The sequence below is a fragment of the Ictidomys tridecemlineatus genome, chromosome 4, assembly GCF_052094955.1.
Source record: "Ictidomys tridecemlineatus isolate mIctTri1 chromosome 4, mIctTri1.hap1, whole genome shotgun sequence".
Classification (NCBI taxonomy): domain Eukaryota; kingdom Metazoa; phylum Chordata; class Mammalia; order Rodentia; family Sciuridae; genus Ictidomys; species Ictidomys tridecemlineatus.
In genome coordinates, this window is record NC_135480.1 from 79,299,808 (window position 1) to 79,324,912 (window position 25,105).

The 25,105-nt window shown below is 41.5% G+C and overlaps 1 protein-coding gene across 4 annotated transcripts in view; it reads left to right on the forward strand.

The window, feature by feature from the left end:
- The window catches only part of Fat3 (FAT atypical cadherin 3), a 600,104-nt gene that overhangs the window by 543,895 nt on the left and 31,104 nt on the right, over window positions 1-25,105 (forward strand). For all 4 annotated transcript variants that reach the window (XM_078046859.1, XM_021734487.3, XM_040285086.2 and 1 more), the window contains 7 exons: window positions 1,603-1,817; window positions 3,134-3,271; window positions 4,212-4,355; window positions 7,551-7,748; window positions 10,722-11,520; window positions 21,475-21,609; window positions 23,374-23,531. In XM_078046859.1, coding sequence (XP_077902985.1) covers window positions 1,603-1,817; window positions 3,134-3,271; window positions 4,212-4,355; window positions 7,551-7,748; window positions 10,722-11,520; window positions 21,475-21,609; window positions 23,374-23,531 — 1,787 coding nt within the window. The remainder of the gene's footprint in view (window positions 1-1,602; window positions 1,818-3,133; window positions 3,272-4,211; window positions 4,356-7,550; window positions 7,749-10,721; window positions 11,521-21,474; window positions 21,610-23,373; window positions 23,532-25,105) is intronic.

The window sequence follows — 25,105 nt, forward strand, 5'->3', positions numbered from 1 at the left end:
TTTAGCCTATTTCCTTCATCACCTGAGGAGTTATGTACCTGTTGAGAAGGTGGCAAAGAGGGTTCAACTCTCTTTGGGGATGGTCACCGTATACAAATAAGGAGGTATAATTAGCAGCACTATTTAACATGGCAAATATGCCAGATTCCTCTTAACACATTAGGTGTTTCTCACATATTCCTAATAAGAAAAGCAAAGCTTCAGAGAGGTTACACCTTTTCCCCTCAGTGTTCATTAGTAAATGGATTATCCCAGATATGAACTTGGCTTTTCCTGACTCTGGAATTCATGTTCTAACCTCCATACAATGTAACACTACCAACTGCTGGAACATCAAGCATGCAGGAGATACAGGTCTCACTTTTGGGTAGAAATATTGGTAAGGAATTGCACTAGCAGCTTCTCTCAGCAGTGCTTCTGTTTATTAAGGTCATTACTTCAAATTAAAATGTATGGGGACTTCCCTTATTTAACTGTGTTAGCTTTAATCTGTCTAGTTATGACCATGGTATATGAACACCATGGGGAAATGGATAAGTACCATTTAAATCTGGCATTGGATAACAAGACTGGGTTGCAAAATAAAGCAGGAGGGGTGGGAAGTGCTAGGAAAATTTAATTATAGGGACAAAGAGGCTCTGTGGTAGGTATGTCTACTATTTCTCACCTTAAATAGAAGTGGACTATTAGCAGTTTTAGTAACCAGAGAGGTCCTCTCTCTGGAAATGTGAATGGATGTGACCTTCTCCCTGTCTTAATGATTGTTTTTCAAGTGAGAGGAAAGTTTTTGTTTTTGAGAACTGCTGTATGGGTAGTACAAAGACCATCTGCCAGTTACAGAGTATGCTAGGTCTTCTCACCAGAAAGGGCTAGGTGAGGAGTGATGTAGCCCTTAAAGAGCCCTTCCTAGAGGTAGCACCTAACTAGAGTTTTCAGTTGTTCTAATTGTTTAATTTAGACAACTCTATGACTTGGACATTATCATCTCTTTTCTATATGTAAAGACATTAAACTCACACTCAATATTTGACCACTGTCTGATTACCATGTAGATCCTTTTTCCTATGTCACTATGCCTTGAGATTTCTGAGACTTTTACCCTTTTTGTGCTATAATAGTTTGAAATAAGCATTTCTTAACTTGACAAAGCACCTTTGTGGTTAATTCAATTTCAGCTAAGTCTGCAAGTATTTACTTGCTGACAAGGAGCAGGATCATATGATCACATCTACACATCTCATCTCATCCTGGGTATACCTGGGTCCACCTGAGGAAATGGAAGACACTTACCAGGGATGGTTGCCCCTGTTCTTATTCCCTAGTTGCATGCACAGATTTTCATGCTTCTTGAGAGATGTTCAGAAACTGTTGCAGGAACATGCAAAGATTTTTCATTTATTTAGTGTTGTGTTTGATGGATAGCTATGCTTTACTGAAAGCATTAATCAGATTTCTGGAATGCTTTCAGGGAGGCATTAAATAAATTCCTGAATATCTGAAATTCTTGGCTGGAGATGACGTTGTAAATATTACCATGATTATAGAATGGCTGACCAATGTTTTTCCCTAATCAAATCTAAAGCTCCCCATTTTTCTTTAAAGGGGGTATTTCTGTCTCAGAAGTCCTGGACTATGAATTATACAGAAAATACTACCTAGTGGTAGAAGCTAAAGATGGGGGCACCCCAGCTCTCAGTGCTGCGGCCACTGTGAGCATCAATCTCACAGATGTGAATGACAACCCTCCCAAGTTCAGTCAAGATGTTTACAGTGCTGTCATCAGTGAAGATGCCTTGGTGGGAGAGTCTGTCATTCTGGTAAGTGCCAGGGATGTCTAGATGTCTGAGACTATTATTACTCCTTATAATGAAGAAGTTAATAAAGTCTCTGTTGGATTTTCTTCACTTTCCCCTTTCAGTGTCTTTGTGTCCCCACAGTGCTAGTCAGACACAAGCCTTTCAATGGTATCGTCTCCAGTTTGTACATTAGAGTGGATTAGATAGATTAATTTATATCAAGGCTATAGTGACTCTTTTTCCCATAGTGTATACTTTTTTAGGAAACCAAAACAGACCATGTAAAGAATTTTAAATAATGATTCCTACTAGTATATGAACTTGGATGATAAGTTATTAGATAGCTTGAAGATTACTTTTTTTTCTGCACAGTATGGTAGATATAGTTGATAAGGATATATTGTACATTTCAAAATCACTGAGAATAAGTTTCAAATATTTGAGGTGATGGGTTGTTAATTAGCTTAAATTAGTTATTCCACATTATATCCATAAATCATAACATCACTTTGTAACCCATAAATATGTATGCTATAATTTGCTAGTTTATAATAAAAATTATTGGGTGGCTAAAGATAAACTAAACTTGGCTCACCACTACCACTACCCACACAATCACAGAGTAGGGCAGCTACAAATGGGCCACTCTTGGAGGAGCCCTTTAGGGAAGGAATTTTTTGTGATAATACTTAGAACAAGACATGTGTTTGGAGAACTCAGGTTTTCTTATGCCACAATTACATTTTGAAAATGAGTTATCATCCTCTCTGGATCCTGGGTGGGACAAGTCTCTTCCACCCAAACATCTCTCCTTTGATTGCCCCAGCATCAGATGTAGGTGGCTTCAGCCCTCTGCTATATACTTTAGAGGTAGACTTTCCAAGCCCTCTCTTGTTCCTGGATATTATAAGACTTTTCTAGTGCATTTAAATATAAACATGAACAATACAAAGTAGTAGACAGTGGGCAGCACATTGGCTATGTGGTAAAAGGGAATATTCTTACACCTCCCTACATGGAAATGCATAGGTTTAGAGAATGTATGACTCTATAGCAGAAACCACTATTTGCAGAATTGGGAAGGAATCATGAAAGCACTACCATTGGCTGACTTTGGGCTCTCACTGTCTCAAGCCTGGGGAAAATCAAGCATAACAAGTACCAAATTGTAGGCAGAGGAAATTAGCAAAGAATGAGATGGGGCTCCACTGGGGCTTATCACTGGCATTGGTGAGCTGAGCTCCTAGGAATACTGTCAGTTCTGGAACTCTAAGAATAAAACCCTTCTCTGTCTCATGTGTTATGTCTTTTCTATGTTTTTCTTGGTTTCCATGAAGCTAATAGCAGAAGATGTAGACAGCCAGCCCAATGCACAGATTCATTTTTCCATTGTAAGTGGAGATCGGGACAATGAATTTGCAGTGGATCCTCTTTTGGGACTTGTAAAGGTTAAGAAGAAACTGGATCGGGAACGGGTAAGCTATTCAAGACCAACTCCTTTCCCATCCACACCTATATCTCCACTGGAATCAGGACACAGGCTTCATGAGTATAAATAGAAAGGTTCTCTATTCTAAATATTAAGAATAAATAGGGATACATTAAAATGGAGTGTGGAGTATTTGGGTTAGACTTCCTGCCAATAATAGCAGCTGGCAATTGTTTATATACGGAGGTTTGAAAAGAAAGAGCAAATATGTGTCTTTCAGAATGGCTTAAATTTCAGTCCATCTGCAAGTGAGGGCAGAAAAGTACCTTCAGTGTTAGGATCCTGTGGCACTGGTTTCCTGAGTAACTTTAGCCCTAAGTGAGCAGATACAAAAAGATCACCTGAAAGAATCTAAGCCATAAAGAATGGTACAGAATATTCCTATGTCCATTAAATGTTAAACTGAGTTTCTAAACCTTGTCTTTCTTGACTAAAACGTGTGTCTTCAAAGAGAAATTAAATATAGAAACAAGTGTCATAGTAGCGATGCTAAAAAGCAGATGGAATCTACAGGGTGTTGTATTTCCATGCCTCCACAAATACTAAAACTAGTAAGTCAGACAGGTCACGGGTGACAATGGTTGTGATGAACAAGGGCCCAGAGCTGTGGCTCTAACAGGGAGTGGTTTTGTCTCCCAGGGACACTGAGCAATGTTTGAAAACATTTTTGATTGTTAAAGCTGAGCAGAGGGTGACACTGGCTCCTGCTGGGTAAAGACCAGGGATGCCTTCAACCTTCCTACAGTGTCCTCAACAGCAGAGAATGCTCTTCAGCTGCAAATGCTAGATGTTGAGAAACCTGGGCTAGAGAACCACAGAAAGGTGGCTGATCTATAACAAAGTAGAGCAGGAACCTGCAGTTCCTGAGTGCTCAGAAGAAAAGAAGTGCTGCTGTTTCTTACTGTCACCTCTTTGTGCCTTGGCAGGTATCTGGATACTCACTGCTTGTCCAGGCAACAGACAGTGGTGTTCCTGCAATGTCATCAACTGCAACTGTCAACATCGATATCTCTGACGTAAATGACAACAGCCCAGTGTTTACACCTGCCAACTATACTGCTGTGATTCAGGTAAGCAGATCTCACTTGCCAGGCACTCATCTGTATGCATTCAGCCCACTTCCTGTGCTGTTTCCCTCCCTGTCTTATTTGGTTTGAGTTTACCATAGATTAGGTAATTTATAAACAGCAGAAATGTATTGTCTACCTTCTTGAGACTGGGAAGTCCAGGATCAAGGCTTCATCCGATTCTGTGTCTGGTGAGGGCCTTGTCTCTGCTTCATAATGCAGCTTTCTAGCTGTGTCCTCACGTGGTTTATAAAGCAAACAAGCTTCCTCAGGGCCTCTTTTATAAGGATGCTAATCCCTATCAAAGTTTGCACCTCTTAATACTATTGCATTGGGAATTTCATACCAACATATGACTTCAGGGAGAACATGAATGAACATTCAGATCATGGCATTCATTTGGGTTTTTTATTATTTCTTAGTAGGTATGAAAAAGCCTGATTCTTCAACCACAGCTGATGAATAAATGTTGCTAAGAGGTATCCAGGACAGGGTTCTTTCATGTATCAGTTGTTTTATGTGCACTGTCTATCCCCACAGCAACCTATAAAATAGGACGGTGGATTGACCTCCACCTGAGAGTCAAGGAGAGAAGGATTGTGAGGTTAAGTAGTTCATCCAAGATCCTGGTAAGTAGTAGAGTCAGGATTTGAATTTGGGTCTGACTTTGGGGGGAAAAAAAAAACTCAACTCTGTAATGATAGGCAATCTTTAAGCAACTTTGTGCTGTTCTGACAGGGGAGGGAGATTGATAAGAACCCTCTCATTATTCAGAGGGAGATTGGCATCAGGGTAGAGCTGCTACTCATTAAAATTAATCTTCCATGGGCAATTTGTTTAGCCCTTTAAATTCACCTGCGTCTAAAACTTAGACTGCAGGATAAGGTAACTTACAGCTTGTATTCTGCTCTCAGAGAAAATGAATCTTCTTCCCATTTACTTTTTATTCAGAAGATATTTCATGAGCACAGTTCCAGGTGCTGAGCTTCCTTTACCTCCCCATATTTTTAGAAGCCAGAGACCCAACCTAAGCTGGATCAATCCTGACATATTGTCAGTGCAGAGGGCTTGGAGGAGACAGAAATTGAACTGGAGAATCATCTCTTGCCTTGTCCAGCTTGGTATCAGAATTGCCCCCAAGGGCTACCAGGATTGCTAGCCAGGGCTTTGTGGGTAGAAAGTAAGATGAGAGTGGCCACATCTTGAGGGACACTTTGGGATGACATCAAAGACTCTGAGTCTGGCCACCCCCAGCAGGCTTCCTCAGCCCCCATGCTGCAGAGCTGTCCAAGGATCAGAGCAAGCAGCTACCAGCTTGTTTCAGCCCCTTTGTCAGTGGAATCCTTTCCTTTGGAGAGAAAGTTGCATTTCCTCTTCTCCCTTGTTTTTCTCACCAGCTGTGCATGCTGATCACTCTCCTGCTTCCAGGAAACTTCACCCAGTCCTGTGCCTTCCTCCATGTCCGTCTCAGATTGCTCATCTCCATGACCATTGCCCCCCATGGCACTCTTTCCTCTCACAGTCTCTGCTTGCCTCCCCCCACAACAAAATGGGCTTTGCCTACTCATAATTCATTTTATGACACATATCCATGGCTTGGCAGACTGTTTTCAAATGTAGATGGCAAGTCGGTCTGGGAGTGGTGGTGGGGTCCCCTCTGCGGGCCTGTCTGTCTGTGTCTTTGTGCACCTTTCTTTTCCATGTGGTGACCCCGAGGGCACACATTCTTTCTCCCTCTCTCCCTCTAGTCTGTAGAGGAAATGGCCTTTATAGAGTGAGCAAACAAATCAATAAATCTCCTGCTTTGTGTGATGCTGAGTATGTTGTTCATGGAGAAGAGTAACTCTTCCCTGGGCTGAGGTTTCTCCATGATGGGTTCCAGAGGGAAGCTATGATGACCAAGAGGGCACTTGAGAAAAGGAGCAGGAGACCTTCGAGGTTCTATTGCCTTCCTCTTTCAAAACACATGCCTTCCAGGCTGGGGTTGTGGCTCCGTGGTAGAGTGCTTGCCTGGCATGTGTGGGACCCTGGGTTCAATCCTCAGCACCACATAAAAATGGAGGTATTGCATCCATCTACAACTAAAAAAAAAAAAAAAAAAAAAAAAAAAAAAAAACATGCCTTCCTTTCCCCAAGCCAGAATGATTTCTTTATTCCAACATATGGTTTTTATAAGGCTAATTTGGCACACAAAACTTGAGTGGGCCTGCCCTCCACACTGCAGCAGCATATCACTGTCTCCATCTCTGCAGCTCAAACCCATTTAATCCTTGAGTCGATGCCATCAGGAGGCAGGAGCCAACAAAGCTGACTTCAGACCCAGACCACGGTAGCACTGAAGTCTAAACAGAGGCGGGCAAGGAAAACGGTGCCTGTGCTATGGAGGATTTAGTTCGGCATTTTCAAAGAGAAGATAACTTCAAGAAAGAACGGCAAAGAGTCTTTGTTTTCTCCTTTTGGGGAAAAGAGTGAGGGATTCTGCAAGATAACACTTACAATATAGCATCAGGGTTTCCAAAGACTCATGATGCAATGATTCCCTTTCTCTTTATTTTCAAGTTGAGGAATATTCCATCCCCCTTCTCTCTTCTAGAGAAACATGGCAAAACTGTATTCTAGGGTGGGTTATAAAAGCTTCCTCTTCCATCTGGACTGTGCTTTTGCATATTGACTGGGAAATTGCCAGCCTGTCCGCTAAAAACATCCAATGTTGTGACATTGTGTCACAGTGTTGGACCTCAGCATATTCGTATGATGAGTGTGAAGAAGAGCCTCCCCCACAACCCCACCAGGAGAGATTTCTCCTGGCCTGAGAAGATCTCCAGTGTTGCCACTAAGACTGGAGAGAGCCATGTAAATGGGAACAATCCCAGAGGTTTCCGGATAAATGCTGGGCACTTTGAGCTGATGAAGGACAAGGTGTACCCCACACTATCCTGGGAATCTATAAGACGGTTCAACATGAGGACTTTGTGTTCTCATCTACAGAGGGCTATCTTGTGAGGCAGACACTGATGGAAAGAGGATGCTTGCCAACACCATCATGTTGAGAAGGCAAGAGGATGTCACAGGGAACCCCTTCCACGAAAGCCCAGTTCCTAGCTTTTCACTCACTACCAGCGATGCGGGATTTAAAAAAAAAAAATGTGAAGAGAAGTGTAATTTTTATCTTCCTTTTTATCCTTTACTCTTATGCAGGAAAATAAGCCAGTAGGCACCAGCATCTTGCAGCTGGTGGTAACAGACAGGGACTCCTTTCACAATGGGCCTCCCTTCTCCTTCTCCATTTTGTCGGGAAATGAAGAGGAAGAGTTTGTGTTGGACCCTCATGGGATCCTTCGGTCAGCAGTGGTCTTCCAGCACACGGAATCTCCAGAATATGTGCTCTGTGTCCAGGTATGGCCTCGTTCTCTGTCCACATCAGGCTGCCTGTCTCTCTGTCTTGTTTCACTGCCTGTCGGTCGGTTGGCTTTTCTTTGTCGAACAAGTCAACATAATTCATTACTGTGAAGGAATGTTCCCCTTTTAATCTCAAATTCAATTTCACACCAATAAAAGGGACCTGTGTGTGTGAAATTGAACAGGAAGGAAAGGAAGCTCGCTGGTTCAGGAAGGACATTTCTGTAGGTTGAGCCTGGCAGACAGTCACTTCACCTAAGTCGGCATTCTAAGACTCTTGGGATTGTAATTAACCCCCAAAGAAACTCATCGGTTAAAGCTTGTGGCTCTCTCCTGAGGATTGTTTGCCACATTACCCTACTGGAGGAAGTACCAGTCACTTCCTTAGTGCAATTGAGTCATAGTATGTCCTCTGCTTGCCAGGCCTCCCTGGTGTGGCAGGAGGAGACCAAAGACTCAATTGGCACTAGCCTTCCAGGATCTCTCCTCCAGGTCATTGGCCTGTGTGAAATGAAATGGGACAGATAGGCAAAAATAGACGGTATGCAACGGATATAAAGGGGAGCAAAAAAAAAAAAAACAAGAGAGAACACAAGAGTTCCCCCCATGTAAACTGTGACAATACTCAGATTTGGATTCCATCAGTAAAGTTGAGTGACTTTCCAACCCACAGGTGCCCACAGAAGCAGCCCACACCAAGTATGTATAGTGGCAATGATAAAAATAGCAATCCTTTGTATTTGTATAGATTTAAGTAGATGTTAAGGGCTGAAGGTATAGTTCAGTCATAGTATGTGTGAGGCCCTGAGTTCCATTCCTAGCAACACACACACACACACACACACACACACACACACACACACACACTCTACATGTTATCTCTTTGGATAATTTATACCTTGTCCTACTCCTTGAAACCATCCAAATTAATAACTGCCAGCTCTGAGCATGCCAGTGAACTCTTCAGTTGCTGCCATTCTTTTAACAATTTACATCACAGTATAGGGACTCAAGGCCCAAAAATGTTTTCCAGTGTCTTCTCACAGCAGGGAGTACAGTGTTTCCATCTTCTGTCTAGTTGTTAGAAAGCAGATACCATATCTCAGGCTTTGGAATCCCTGTAGCAGGCCCTATCTTCCTAGTACCTTGAAATAAACTACCACCAGAGCACATGTTTTCTTCCTTTATAAGGTCTCTGGGTGCCTTAGTGATGCTCCCTTTGCTATCTTATTGCCCCATACACATACTATTCTATCAGAGCTTCCTGGGTAATTCCTCTGCTCATTTTCTTCTAACTCATCCCTCCTGGGTCAATCATTCCAGTTCAATTATTTGTTTTCTTAAGTAAGAGATGAACAAATTATAACCTTTTGGCCAAATCTTGCCCTCAGCCTTCTTTTTCTAAATAAAGTTTTATTGGATGTAGCCTCACCCATGCTTCATGGCCACTTCCAGGCCCTAAGGACAGAATTAAGTGATTGTGAAAGAGACCATATGACCCACAAAGCCTGAATTATTGGCTGTCTAGCCCTTTGCAGAAAATGTTTGCTTACTCCTGCCCTCAACTAATACTTTAGCTGTAAACTAAAACTCAAGCACTACAGTGCTTGAAAACTTGGGCCCTGCAAGCCACATTCTACCCACAAATTTCAGATTTTGAATTTCAGGGTTTGGGGGTAGATAACACCTTCCAGTCCTCCTCTGACCACAGGCCCATTACCCTGTTACCAAATACCTAGCAGCTTCATGCCTTCTGCCACCTTTCCAGCTTCTGACATTGGAACCTCTGGCCTGGAGTTCAAACTTGTCATTGATATTTGAAAGCTCTCCACTGTTTAAGTTCATCTAATTTGCCAAAATTATCTCTTCCTATAGGAAGTCTCCAATTCAGCATCTCTGGTTCACATTGCTAAGCAAATAGATAATGAGGGTGACATTAGTAATAAAAATAGCAATAATCATGTGAATTATCAAATTCAAAATATTTCTATGTGTTAAGCCTGTGCTAAGTACTTTGCAATCACTCTCTTTTGGTCTCCAGCATACAAGAACCCTGTGAGATACATACTCCTGTTTTACTCAGATTAAAGAGACCAAAATTGAGGTTCAGAGAAGTTGAGCAACTTACTCAAAGATGGATATGAAATGAGTGGCAGAACTAAGATTCAAATTCTGGCCCATGTGATGTCCAAGCACTTGCTCTTACACTGCCTTCCACATGCAATGATACATCTCCCCAGATTCCATTTAGCCTTTGGCCCCACAATCTCAGATACCCACCCTGTGGACCCAGTCCCTGGGACTCTTCCCTCCTTCCGAAGCCATACATCGCTGACTGCCTCCACATTGCGTGTGGCAGGAGTTCAGTAAAGATCTTCTGTGAGTGTGGCTGTTGCAGCAATGCTTATGTCAAGAAGAGAGAGAAAAGGTTTGATGTTTTTTGTTGTTGTTTTGGGGGGCTAACTATTTTTCCCTTTGGTGTGCTTTTTTTTTTTTTATTCACTGATATAATTCCCAGTTAAATAAGATGTCGTTTCCTAAATGTACAGAACAGTGGCATCTGGTCCAATCCAAAGGAAAGAATCCACCAGAGAACAAAGATCCCTTTTCCAACTGGAAATACCATTTTATGAAGTTTTTCCTGTGGTTTCTGTCCACAATGAAAATAAGGCCAGCCTGTGTGGGCATGCTGGGTCTCATAGCACCCTCATCCTCCTTCCCTCTTCACCCCCACCAGCGTTGTTGTATTGACACATTTTATTGTCCATAACAGAGTGCACATATGGGGATTGAAGGTGATAAATCATCCCCCTTACTTAAATGCAGATCCTCAGCATTTTACACAGTCATGACAGGAGATTGAGGAAAAAGCAAACTCAGTTAAAGGTACAGACATCTTCTGAGGGGTTTTTTTATTACTATGATTTTTTTTTCTCAATTCCTTGTTTTTCTGCCTCTTGGTGGCCCTAGGCAAAGGACTCAGGAAAGCCACAGCAAGTTTCTCAGTCCTACATTCGCGTGAGGGTCATTGAAGAAAGTATCCACAAGCCCACAGCCATTCCTTTGGAAATTTTCATTGTCACCATGGAGGATGACTTTCCTGGTGGGGTCATTGGGAAGATCCATGCCACAGATCAAGACATGTATGATGTGCTCACGTTTGCCCTGAAATCAGAACAGAAAAGCTTGTTCAAAGTGAATAGTCATGATGGAAAAATCATTGCCCTGGGTGGCCTGGACAGTGGCAAGTATGTTCTGAATGTGTCTGTGAGCGACGGACGCTTCCAGGTGCCCATTGATGTGGTCGTGCATGTGGAACAGCTGGTGCACGAGATGCTGCAGAACACTGTCACCATCCGCTTTGAGAATGTGTCCCCTGAGGACTTTGTGGGATTGCACATGCATGGGTTCCGGCGCACCCTGCGGAATGCAGTCCTCACCCAGAAGCAGGACAGCCTGCGTATCATCAGCATCCAGCCCGTGGCAGGCACCAATCAGCTGGACATGCTATTTGCAGTGGAGATGCACAGCAGTGAGTTCTATAAACCAGCCTACCTGATCCAGAAGCTGTCCAATGCCAGGCGACACCTGGAGAATGTCATGCGCATCTCAGCCATCCTGGAAAAGAATTGCTCAGGCCTGGACTGTCAGGAGCAGCACTGTGAGCAAGGCTTGTCACTGGATTCCCATGCACTCATGACTTACAGCACAGCACGCATCAGCTTTGTGTGTCCACGTTTCTACAGGAATGTGCGTTGTACCTGTAACGGTGAGTGTAGTATAGAATTCCCTGCCACCTCTTGAAATTTTAGGAGTCAACTGGGTTATCATTTCTTCAAAGCATGCACTCAGTCACTTATTCAATTGAATATTAATGGACCACCTGTTATGTGCCAAATAACCATGAAAGATTATGGAACTGCAGGAGAAATAAGAGAAGTCAGCCCTCACTCCCTTGGAAGTTTAGCCTAGTGAGCAGCACAGACAGGCAAGGCCAGCTGATAAGCATGGTTAGATAGAATACAATGGGGGGTTGGGGACAATGAGAGGGAAGTTTTTCTAAAAAGAGTGTCCTATAGGCTGAGATAAAGATCAAGTAGGAATTAGGTAGGGGAAGGAGAATATTCCAGGCAGGGACAGTTTGTATGAGAAAAGCTTAAAGGCAAAAGAAGAACCCACATGGAGGAGACAGAAAGAGCTTTTCTCTTGCTAGAAGGAGGCAGCAGTAATGACAAATGAGATTGTAAAGCGGGCCCAGTGATCACATGAGGGCCATTTGCCAGGATGAAGAATTTATAAATTATCCCAAGGCACTGAAAGCCATTGGCTGATTAGAAGTGAAGAAGTGACAGGATCAGATCTGTCTTCACAAAGGGCAACAGAGGGGAATGGATGAGATGGGGTCAGGGCAGAGGGAGGGAAACAAGTTGGGAATATGTGGCAGAGGGTAAAGGCAGTTCGATTGCTTCAGTGAAAAACAGGGGCCAGATGTCCAGAAGCACAGTCAGGGGATGGATTCAGCCCTAAGAGCCACAAGGACAGAATGGTTCATGTTAGTTGATGTAACTACAGTCATTGAACCTTGACCTTTAGTGGTCAAAGGCCATAGCTGCACAGAGTCATATGCCCATAGTGGTCAGTGAGAAGAATTACTCTCTCTTTTTCCTCTCCCTGATATGTGGAGCCATAAATTCACTGCTCTCTTCTAAGAAAATTGCACCCAGACAGAGTTTTTCTGTCCAGTGTGAACTTGATCCACAGGAACTGTGGCCAGAAGGAAGGCCATTTGTAAAACATTCCTGTAGGTAATTGGGGCCAGACAGTGCCCCTGGCCTCTTTGCTTGGAGGATGTTCTTGGTTGCATTTTGGAGAATAAGCTTATGAGAGGGAGGACCTAGGGATCACAACTGCCTCCGACAGATATTTAAGACAGTCTTAAAGCAGCCCAGAAAGGTGCCAGGCATTCACTCAGTGGTACCCAGTAAATTGTTTGCATTTTTATTAGGTTAGATGCAGTGATGACCAGACCTGTGAAATATGTAAATTCACTGCAAAGTGACTTGAAGCACCCATGTTAGGTAAAATGCATTTCTGGCAGATGTCACCAGCATTCAGAATTTATGAATGCCAGCTGTGCAGGTCTTATCTAAATTCCCTTTGCTGGCAAATTGATTTCTGCACCAAAGTTCTGTTAGGGCCTACATGCAGTGATTCACAGCAGGGTTCAAAAGGGGTTTTGGACAGGACAGGGCAGACTCTGCAGGAGAAAGTATACTAGCTGATTAATTCTGAGAACTCAGCAAAAATCTGTGGAGGTTGGAATGTCCTAGGCACGGAAGACTCAACATGAAAAAATACCATCTCTGCCCTTAGGAGCTGGCTATGGTATAGTCAGTCTGCAAGCCCCTACTTGCTCTAATACTGCCATAATAAGTGCCACAGAGCAAAAAGCACAAGGCCCTCTTGTGGCTTCTGTGATGTTTATACACAGAGACCACACATGTCCTGGGTCTTCAGGGATGAGTGTGAGTTCATCTAGAAGGCATCTAGAGGAGGCCTTGCAGAATTTCCTTAAAGGAGGGAATTTAGAAGGATCATTTAGGGGGAGGGGGTAGGAGAGGACTTACTCTTCATTTTGTATGAGATGCTAATGTTTTAAATGAAATAGGTTTCAAAGTGATGTCCCTGATTAGGACTCCTATTCTCTAGTCCCCACAAACCTTTCTATTCCTATTAAATCTAGAATTCCAGAAGTTTTAGCAATTAAGTCCCTAGATAACCTAAAAGGAGGCTTTCCAAGTTTGAAAAGTGAGTGCTTTTTCAAACAAGAGCTCTGTGCATAGTCAGAACAAGCTCTCAGCTTCTTCTGACCTTTTAGTCACCCTTATAATTAAATTTAAATAAAATTCTAGATTTTAGCAATAAAAGGGGCTCAAAAGGTCATCTGTGAAGACCCATCTTCAGTAGGGGATGTATGATAATCACCATTTTATAAATGTGGAAGTTAAATGCCTTGCCCAGGGCTGTACCCCTGGTGAGAGTGTCCTGCTGACTCAGCATAGGGTCCCCTTGGTCCCTATTTTATTATGTGCTCTTAAGAACAAGAACTTTTCTATTTTTTTTCCATGTGAATCATAACCTCAATACTATGTACTCTATGAGAATACCCAAATAAGCCCATTTTCTTAGCAAACTGATCATCAGCCTCACAATAGGATTCCAGAAAGACACAAGTTCTCAGCCTCCAGTATGCAGAGAGATTTTGGGAAACGTTGAGCCCCATACTCAGATATGGACAGTAGGTTTTAGCTACCTTGAAACCTATACTTACTTTCTGTGCCACACACGTGCTGCTGATCAAGAAAATTTAGAGAGATCTCACAGGAAGGTAAAGAGAAAAAAATTTCCTCCAAAGTCAGAGGGAAAACTCTTGGTTGTAATAGTAATCACCTTCACACTTCTTCTAAAGTTTCCTTCTAAGTAAAAATACAGTGAAGATTTGTTAAGGTAAACATTAGTTATTTTTAGGCATCTTCTCATTTATTGGGCAGATGGACAGGAGAGGTCATTTAATTCAACAAATGCTCCTCCTCCTACACACCACACACACACACACACACACACACACACACACACACAACTTGTATTGACTACTTATCTGTTTACCATTGGAGGCCCACAAATTTATTAAATGAAGTTTCCCAGCACTCCTAGAATAATTAGCATGATAAATAGGATAGGTAGCTATCCATTCTGTGCTGTATAGAAATGTTGATACAGATGTGGCCTCAGTGTTCTACCCTCCTCCCAATCTCCAGCTCATCTTTTTGTCTTGAAGATTTTTGGGTTCAATTATCATCATTAGCATCTTGAACCAAAATGCTGACTTGTGTTAACCAAATGAAAACAGACTTGAATTTTAATGCCAAATAAGCTCATTAAATTCTAGCCACCATGAAGCATCACATTTGAACAGAACTTCAAGAGATACAAAGTTCTGATGTCAGGAGATGGCTCCTGGTGAACTTTAGATATTCAATGAACATTCTCCCTTCAGTAAGAATCTTACACCAACTTAAACAGATGGAGAGTGAGACATGCCCTGGAGCCTCCATGAGGAAAGCCGGAGGACAGGGCACCAGAACAACCCATAAGCTGCACTAAGAGTCCATCTTTTAAAGTTTCCATTGATTTTCAAAAGTCTGATATAGAAATATATCAAAAAATGAGGGAATGAACTCCCAAGGAGACAATCAGAGTTTAAAACTAAAGTGTCCTATGAGATTAATGGCAGAACCGGATGCCTCGTTTGCCACCTTTATTTAGGAATGGAATCTAGAGTTCCCAGTGAAATCAGTGAGGCATTATGAACATTACCATGTGTGAAGCCCTCTGCTAGACAGAGATGAGTGAGACAGCTGGGGCGAGTGCTCTCATAGGGTGCTCAGGGTACTGAGAACCATGCCGTAACCCTGGAGATGATACTACCTGAGCGAGTCCTGAAAGGATGCTTAGAATGAGACACATGCCCAGGATGAAGTGTTCCAGGCTGAGGATCCTAAGAGCAAAAGTGTGATGTGAGAAACACCATGCAATTCAATGCACAGGTCAAGGCAAGGACGCACGTGACAGCTCATATGTGTTGAGCCATGACCAGGTTCATGCTATGTTTCACACATATATAATTACATTGAACCCTTTCTGTAACCCAATAGGGTAGGTATCATTAACTTCAGATATTAAGGAATCCAAGTCTTGGCAAGGTCAATTAACTTGCTCACGGTCAGGGAGCTAATAAATGGCTGAACCAAGATTCCTACCTGACCATTTATTTCAAAGCATTTTTTACCATTATATTTTACTACCTCTGTGAATATTCGGAAGGAACTTGGAAGCTACTTATTTCAGTCTCCTACCCAATACATACATCCCATTTACTATGTCCCTGTCATAGAAATTCAATTGACAGATAAATAGAGCTGTTTATGGGTGACCATGCTAATTATCTTCTATTAAGCACAATAAAATAAAATAATGAAGATTTCTATGAGACAGTCTTAAAACTTAGCTTTGACGAATTTTTGGAAAATGAGCAATATTTGAGATTGAGTTTACTCTTAGGGTAGGGTTTGTTAATGCTAATTATCTGAAGCCAGGGTCAATAGGCCTGATCCCAATGGTTTCAAATAATCCTAAATGTTTTCTCTGAATCTTAAAAAGGTTCCATATGAAGTAGGAAGTTTCTATTTTTCATTCATAAGAGATCTATCTCTGCAAATCCTTTATCTCCAGGACACATGGGACCAAAGTTATCAGAAAGGTTTGACACTGCTTCTCCATGTGAATATTCCTTATATATTCCATCCATGTACAACAGCCTTCAGGGAGTATGTCTGAAATGAAGCTGCATTCACCCTTTAGTGAAATCACATAGAAAAGATGGCTGAATCAAGAAAACGGCATTCTGAGTGGGTCTTTGCTTCTGAGCATATACAACAGAAAACTTCAAAGCTGAAACCTGGGGGGAACAAGGTTTAAAACATCTTGCAGGCCATGTATTAAAAAGACAGCTCATTAACTTATGTGGCATTGGCCAGGACCTAGCATTTTGGCAAAGCATATGGGTTCAGGGTGTGGGGTGTTTACCGTTAGTTATTGGATTCTTCAATGTAATGAAGCAGCAACATAAATCAAGAGGGTAAGTCAGTATAGAGTGGCAGTATAATAAACATAGCTAGAAACTGATGTACTGGCTGATGGCACAGACTTAAACCCAGGGGCTCTGTGAATGCTGAGGAGATGAGATGAGAGTCATAAATATGGTAGTGAGACCCTTACAAAACCTTCAGAGGACCACCCTTCTCCTTGCATTTTCCAAAGCACTGAAGTTTCTGCTCCAACTAATCATCTGTTGTTAATATCATGGAACGTGACCTAAATTTCCACCTCAGCAAAGCTTCAGAAGGCAGCAAACCTTTCAGAGAATAGCCACACTGTGTGCACATGTACCTAGTGGAGGGGCCAGATTTGAACACCCACACCTGAGATGGGGAAGGCAGTGCCAATACACAGCCACATGCATCCTGGGAATTGCTGAATAAAAAGCTTCAGGCCCTATTTATGCCTCCAATGCACACACTTTTGCCTATCATCTGTCATCTTATAAATCAAGAATCTTGCCCAAGAAGGACAGCATGTAAAATGATCACACCTAAGTTCCCATTGCTGCCAGGTTGTTAGTTGAGTTTGTGTCTCAATTTTGAGAATTTGTTTAATTTCTTTTTCAATCTTTACAAATTGCTTTCACGTACACTAGCCCATTTAATTTTCACAATGCTATGAAGAATCCTTATCCTGATTTTTTTTTTTTGTAAAGGAAATCAAGATACAGAAAAGTCAAGCAAATTATTCAAGTACACACATTGAATAAATCAAATGACTAGCCAGGGCCAAAATCCAGGCCCATAGGTTGCCAATGCAGTCAGTACCCTTTCCGATCACACTACACCACCTTCCCAAGGGAACCTGGAAATGGGAACAGAGCTTACTCCTCCTGCTTTATGTTGTGACAGGAACTAAAAACGTCTGGTCCTGCCCTTGCATACAATAAATGGTGTCAGCTGGTTTGATAAAGTGGGAGCCTTCTCCCTTCATGCTCACTCTGGCACCAAATTGATGGATGCCTGGGGACGCAGAGCATGCAGGTCTACAAGCCCTCACTCCCCAAGCTGTCACTGAGCACAGCACAAGTTCATTAAACCTGGATTATCTAATGATAGTTAATAAGATAAACTTCCCCCCAGAAGCCAAAAGGAGTTGACACTGTTGTCTCTTAACTGGTACTCAGGAGCTGATGAGGCACTTTCTGCCAGCACAGAGAGAGTCTTTAAGGCTCTTAACAATAATAGGTATATACACTTCCCTGAAAAGGGGATGACATCAACATGTGATTTCTAAAAACAAGTTAACCCATTATCACTCACTTAAAGCTTACTGGATTTTATGGAGCTAGATAACTTAGAGCTTTGACTAGAAAGAGGATTACTGTACCCAAAGTGTCCCCAGGCCCCAAAGCTGCGTTCATCGGAGGCATCCAAAGGTCAAGTTCCTCTGATAATGTGTATTTCAGAATGGACCTAATTTCTTAGATAGTTTGCAGAGAGGAAAGTAATGCTGTATTAATAGAGAGAATCTTTAGTTTTGAGGAATATGCTTTTCGATGGCTTTAGAAGTGTTTACTAGGAGTAGACTGCACATGATCACAGCAATCTCCAGCTAAGGAGGGTGATGCATGTACACTGACCTACAAGTTCTAGTCAGCCTCATATTCCTTGAGCAGCAAGAGTGGCCCAGGGAGCAGAGCACCCTGACAGCAGCAGCTGAATTATATGTGTATGACGGAGCATGTTCCAGGCTGGGACTTGGAAGGGGGCCCCAGAGGATTTTTAAAGCATCAAGATATATATTCCTTACCAAAAATTGTCCCCTTGACCCTAAAGAAACCATGAAAACAAAAAGAAAGAAAAAGAACCTATCAAAGTCTATGGCTGCTGGAATGAATGTTATTAGGTATCTAATATTTACATCAATACTATTAACTTTAGAATGTACTTGTGGCAATATTTATATTATTGTTTTCAATATATTCTCAAGCTACATTTTTCAAAGTGGAGATTTGCTCTAGTATAATCCATTGATTGGTGACTATGATTTAATTATGGCACAAGATAATTAGAATGAAAGCTGGGTGCAGTGGCACACACTTAGAATCCTAGCAACTCAGAAAGGCTGAAGCGGGAGAACCACAAGTTCCAGATCAGTCTTGGCAACTTACAGAGACCCTGTCTGAAAATTTTTTAAAAGGGCTGGTAATTTAGCTCAGTGGTGTAGTGCACCTGGGTTCAATACCCAATAAAAGCAAGAGGGGAGGGGGTGAGGGAGAAAGGAGGGGAGGAGGGACAAAGGGAGAAAAGAAAAAGAAAATTAGAATAAAAGGAGCTGTGAGTTTGAGATTTAGTTGGTGGTTGAAGTGGCTTTGTGCTTTAACCCAAAATAGGAGATATGGATGATAAGGTGAGAGGCCCTGTACTAATTCCCAGGGCAGAACTGGTGGTAAAAGAAAAAGCCAAAATGTGAATAAAAAGTAGAAGTACTCAAATGCTGAATTTGCTCCAAAATATGGTATTTAGCTTTTATTATATACACTCACAAATGTTTTAGTTTGTTTTCTTTTTAAAATATTACCATAATTCCTACAGGGATATGTAACTTTGTCATCACAGGTCTGAAGTTATCTAGCCCCCTTTTAATTCTTTGAAACAGAGCCTTTTAAACTAGATTTTTGATAATGCAATGTTTCTTAACAAAGCAATCATTTCATAAACCAGAACAGACTATAAATGTAATATCTCAAGGTGTATCTCAGAAACATAGAAACTTATAGAAAAGGTAACCTTAGACTATCTTTCTTTTTTTCTAATAGAAAAAAGATGTTCATGGAACATGAACAACCTACAAACATAAACTATTAATAATTTGAAGGTGATATCCTGGTAATTCAGAAGTTACTTTGTTTTTTCTTAGTACTGGGTCTTCAGAATTGAAGAGCCTAGTACATACTAGGCAAGTGTTCTACCACACTTGCCTAGTGAGGTACATCCCCAGCCTCAGTTACACCTATTTGATGGGATGTTTTGGTGTGATTTTGGTACACTGTCACCTCCATGTGGCTGAGTTTAGCATTGGGTTCAGTTTCCATTTTGGAGCATATATTAACTCCTGGTGAATATTGAGGAGTAACCTGGAGGCTGCAGGCAGTCAGAGACTGAGACGAAACCACCAATGAGACAGCAGAGAGTCAGCAGGGAAAGTAGTGAACATACCATGAACAAACATCCCATATATGATAAGGTTAAGCCACCAACCATGGCTGGTACAGTTTCTGTTACTCAAGCCCAAGTTAAAACATTCCCTTTCTTTGTGAAGACTTCTGCTGTTGCCCCAGGAGACGAATTGTTTCTCCTCTGGTGCTTCCATTGCACTCACATACCTCTATCAAAACAGTTGTCTAATCATATAGTATTCTGCATTCGCATGTTGGCATTGTTTCCTGCCATCTTTAGATATCCAGGCCCATCACCTCCTTGGCCTTGAGTAGTCATTTTATTGAGTTAGTATTTAAAATTTTTTTATTGAATGAATATGCCAAACATTGCTTAAAAACTGGTTATCAAAGTGTTTTGAAATAGGCCATGAGATGGTTAAACAGCTGTTTTATGTTCCATGAATATTAATCAGCACATGACAAGAATAAAGATTTGGGGGAAGAAAATTAGAAGATGTAATTCAGGGCAGTTGGGTCTTGTGGAACCATTTGTAGAGATCATTCTCAATTTTCAGTTAGAAATGCCTTCATCTTCTAGACTTCATAAGCTGGATCAGTGCCAAGAGTGCCTTGTATGATGGAGCTATAAACCAGTGGAAAATAGGATTTATGAATTCTGGGTTTGCTGGTGCTACTTATATTGCTTCTCTTGAGGATTATAGTTCTTAAAATGTTTGTGTGCAGTTAGCATTACACTTCTGCTTTTTCCTAAGAAATGATGGTATCCTGAAACACTGCTTAATGACAAGGAAAGCCATCACGGAGGGGAGCCTGATGACTGGCCAGCTCTTCCAAGGGACAGAGCAGCTGATGTTAGGGCTGTTCTCGGTTCATGGAGAAGGGGCAATACCTTAGGCCACTGCTAGCCCATTTAGGAAATAACCATTCCAGTCATGGATTATTTGAGTCTCCTTTCCTACAGTCCTATTACTACTTACACTCTTGCCAGGTTGAAAGGGGTCTAATTACACTTGAAATACCCAGGTCCTTTGAAAAGTAATCTTTCCTCAGTGGACCCATATCTGCCCCCAACACAGTTCTGACCGAATTCCCTTGGAGCCTGAATTCTGCCTTAATCAGTTAATCTGCTTTCCAGGTTTTCCCTCCTGGAAGATTAACCTTTCATCATACTGTGCTGTGAACATCGAACAGGTAGAAAGAAAGCCTTTCTTTGCCAAGGATAATACTACTATTTTTGATAGCTGCTAGGGCATGCTTCCAGCTAATCAATAAAATAGCATGTAGCAGAAGGGATTAGGAAGCAATGCAAGTTATGCTTTCACAATTGAGAATTAGGCCTATTTTCTGTAGAAACATTTTTTCCCTACTGCCCTGAAATCAACAACTAACATCTTTTGTGGTCAACCCTCAAGTTTTTTAGGGCAAAGATAAGCTGTAGAAGAAATCTAAATACAGGGGCACATGCAAATGGCTGCCAAGATGCAGGAACCCCACTCCGGTCAATACTAATAGAACCTTTGCACAGTGATCTTTCTTCAGCTGAGCTTGGTCCAAGGGCAAATTAACATACTTTATCCTAAAGGAGGAGAAGCTCCATTTCCATTTGCTACTTTTTTTTTTTTTTTGAGACTATGTTGCCTGTCCCACCTCAGCCTCCAGGTGTGCCCAGTTTCTATTTACATCTTACCTGCTTCAGTCTGGACATGAGCTTTAGGCAGTTATAGGTGAAGCCCATTTGAGTGCCTCTGCTTCTGGATAGCCTCTTTATTACTTGGCTCAGAGCTTGTAGCAGCCAGCTCTTGATCCATTCCTATGATCCCTAAAATGTTGGGTGAATCCTTTTGTGTACTGATCATGCCTGTTCCCACTTTGTCACAGGAGGACTATGCCCAGGGTCCAACGATCCTTGTGTGGAGAAGCCGTGTCCGGGTGACATGCAGTGTGTTGGTTATGAAGCCAGCAGGAGACCGTTCCTCTGCCAGTGTCCACCCGGGAAGCTTGGAGAGTGCTCAGGTACAGAGGGTTTTGGAATGACAAGGGTCTAATTTCATACTTCTGAAACACTTGCCCTGGAGTAAATCACATGCCCAGGCCTTTCCAGGAGTCATCACTGTATGCATGCAGTGATTTTCTTCAGGATGGAAAACAGTTAACAGCCATTCATTCTCACATTTACTTGGGATTTAGTGCAGCAGAACTGTACTAAAGAAAATTGTAAAGACTGAGCTCCTCATATAAAAAGGAGACCACAACAGGTGTTCTCAGCTGTGAAGAATGTGAAATTATGGAAAATAGAAGTCTATCCATTAGGCAGAGTCAGAGTATCTATGGCAGAGCTTTTGATGTTCAGAGGGCAGCACAAATCCATAGTCATAAACAGATGAACAGGAGGTAGAACTGAGCTGATCCTGTTGATCATCCATATAGTAACCCCAACCAGAGCAATAAGTAGCTCTCCCCTGGAAATGTACAACCAAAATCATGTTCCAGAGAGAAAGAGAGAAAAAAATCAGTATTTAGATGGTTTTAATTCAAATGATTGTTTCTTTTCTTCACTCGATTTCAATATTTCTTTTGATTCACAGATTATCTACCACTCCTTGCCTCTAAAAAGAGTATTATTCATTTTGGGTATCCATAGAATCCTCATTTTGTTATAAGAATAATTTAAATACAGACACACCAATACCAATTTTGGAATCCAAGTAATATTTATTAAGTAATGATAATAATAGTAATTACAGTGGAAATAAAAAATAATTAGGTCTACTATGTGTAAGGCACTTTGTTAAGCAGTGGGTTTTAGAAATTCTGCCTTTGCAAAGAGAAGCATTGTTCATAAAAAACAGAAGCCAAGGTTCTTTTGCAGTTGATTTTAAGAATGGAGCTGCCCATAAGTCAAAGGGTCAACCAAAATGCTTGCATAAGTCAACTAAGTCTTAGAATTAAAAGAAAAGGGTGCTACTCCTGCCCCACTATGTGTGCTATGCACTTAACAGATGAATTTGCAGGTGACCATAAAATCAAATCTTATGACTTCTGATGTCACTTTTGGCAAAACTCTTTTCTCCTTTCTAGGTAGAAAACTTTGTCCTTGATTATCATCCCTTTGGTATATTTTCACATTTCCAACTTTCACCTTGTTATAACATAAAGTTGAAGACAATTTTTAAAAGATGGTGAACTCAGAATTGGGCAATGGGGACTTGGACTAAAGATTCTGGGAAGGGAAGCCTTGAAATCAACAGCCAGAAAATGGAATTGTGACTATACATGAATTTCCTTCCTATCAGTTACTTTTTTTCAACATAGTGCAAATGACATCAATTGGCTATTTGAAATTAGGATAGTGAAGGAATATGGATATTATTTTAAAATGGTTTGTAGTCTTTGTTTCACAGAACTGAAAGTTCTTAAAAGCCTAAGTGAAGGGGGATTGAGGGAGTCATGAAGTGATATCTTAGTGCTATTTTTTGAAAGTGGCAGTTGGAATTTAGTGACACTAAGAAAAACAGGTTGTAGAACTTTACCAAGTTGCCCTTGGTAAACTTTTTTGGTAGCTGACTGGTTAATATTTTTTTTTAATTTTGAAATTAGAGTATGACATAAAATGAAGAACCAGTTTTCAAATCAAAACTGCTTTCTCCTTGATGCCTTCATTAATTTCCTATGGTCTTTAACCAACTTGCTTGGCAGATTTTGAGTAATTTTATGTATCCCGCTTGTTTCTGGATGTTAAAAAAAAAAAATCATGTCTTCTTGTAATGGTCTTTTCAGGGCACACTTCTCTCAGCTTTGCTGGAAACAGTTACATCAAATATCGGCTTTCCGAAAATAGCAAAGAAGAGGACTTCAAGCTAGCTCTGCGCCTGCGAACCCTGCAAAGCAATGGGATTATAATGTACACCAGAGCAAATCCCTGTATAATTCTGAAGGTGTGTAAAATGGGGTATCTTTTCCTATGGTCAGTTTTCAGGTGAGTATTTTGGCTTTGGGTTGGGGACTGATGAAATCAGTTTTGATTTTGTGCTCTTTTGAGTTTAGAAAAACCAGAGCAGACTTCAGGGCAAAGGAGAGCAGCAGCAGGACTGGGAAGTGTGCCAATGTCCCATTTCCTTTTGAGTATTTGGCTTCAAAATTGGCTCTTGGTAGATTGGGGCATCTCCCTCTAGGGAGGATTCAAGGACTGGCCTCCTTTGAGCTATAACTGCTCAACAGTTCGTTAGAAGAGTGCCCTCATCAGTTCCATGCCAGGTGGTCTTTAAAGGATTGTCTATCCCCTCTTCTACCACAGGGGTCTGTCCCCACTGACCTCTGAAGGCACCTTCTCTTCCTGCTTAGTGGGGAAGTTGGAAATCAGGTAAGACAAGACTCCACATACCCTATCATGACCAAAGTAATCCAATTGCTAAATCATTCCCCAGACTCAAAAACCCTGTTATGGCACGCAGATTTCCTTTAGAGCAAATCAGGCATTTGTATTCAGCTCAGGGCACCTAGTGCTTTCATGAGAACAACAACAAAAATACTAACAGCTTTATGTACTTCATTTCTAAAAAAAAATAAAGTTAATATTGTTATACATTAGCATCTCCATTGGATGAAGAAGAGGACTGCAGTTTAGAGAGGTTATATTATTTAGCTAGGCTTGCATAGCTAAGTGGCAAGTCCTGGACCCCACCCTTCAGGGTCTCTCTCTTTTCATGCCTTTGATCTTCATGACATTCTCTCTCTCTTGCCGCTGAAACTCATTTCATCAGAGATCACATTCTGGACAACTGTAGACCAAATCCAGCCTTCTAGCATGAGGACAAGGGAGATGTATTTCATTTGATGCTATTCTCAGCAGGTTGCTATATCTGACCATTGTAAGTGCTTTTCAGAAACTCTCAGAGCCTCTCTAGTATTTTAGAGGAGCTGGAAATCTTTCCCTCACCAAGATTCGGACTTAACTAGGAATATGAAGGGCCTTTCTAGCATCTATACTTTGATTGTTCAATATGTCATATCCAAGTCGATTGGGTGGCCCAGTATCTAATTCTGAAGGCTGATGGGGTGGGAGAGAAATACAGAACATGTTAAACCCCAGTAACTCCACATAACTATCACATAGACCCAAACTCACCTACTTTGCTATCACCAGTATTGCTGGGTGGCCAGCGTGAGTGAGCAGAGAGTTGGAGTTTAAAAGTTGGATATTTTTATGGTGAATCTCCCACTATCCTTATTTATTCAACTCAGAGAATAATTTTAGCTCTGGAGTGGAAAGGAACATTTTTAGAAGAAAATAAAAGAAGCACTAGAGATGCACAGTTTTAGAGGAAATATGTTCAAGTCAGATATTTCCAGCAGAAGAAGAAAAATTCAAAAGCCTACGCCCTGTTTTTATCCTCTACTGGCTCCTCTAGCAGCCTGTCTTGGGTTAGTAGATCATTCTCTAAATAGTCCTGACAGTTGGGGTTTTGTGTAATCGCTGGGAAGGTCTCTGCCGGTTCTGAGCTTCCACTCC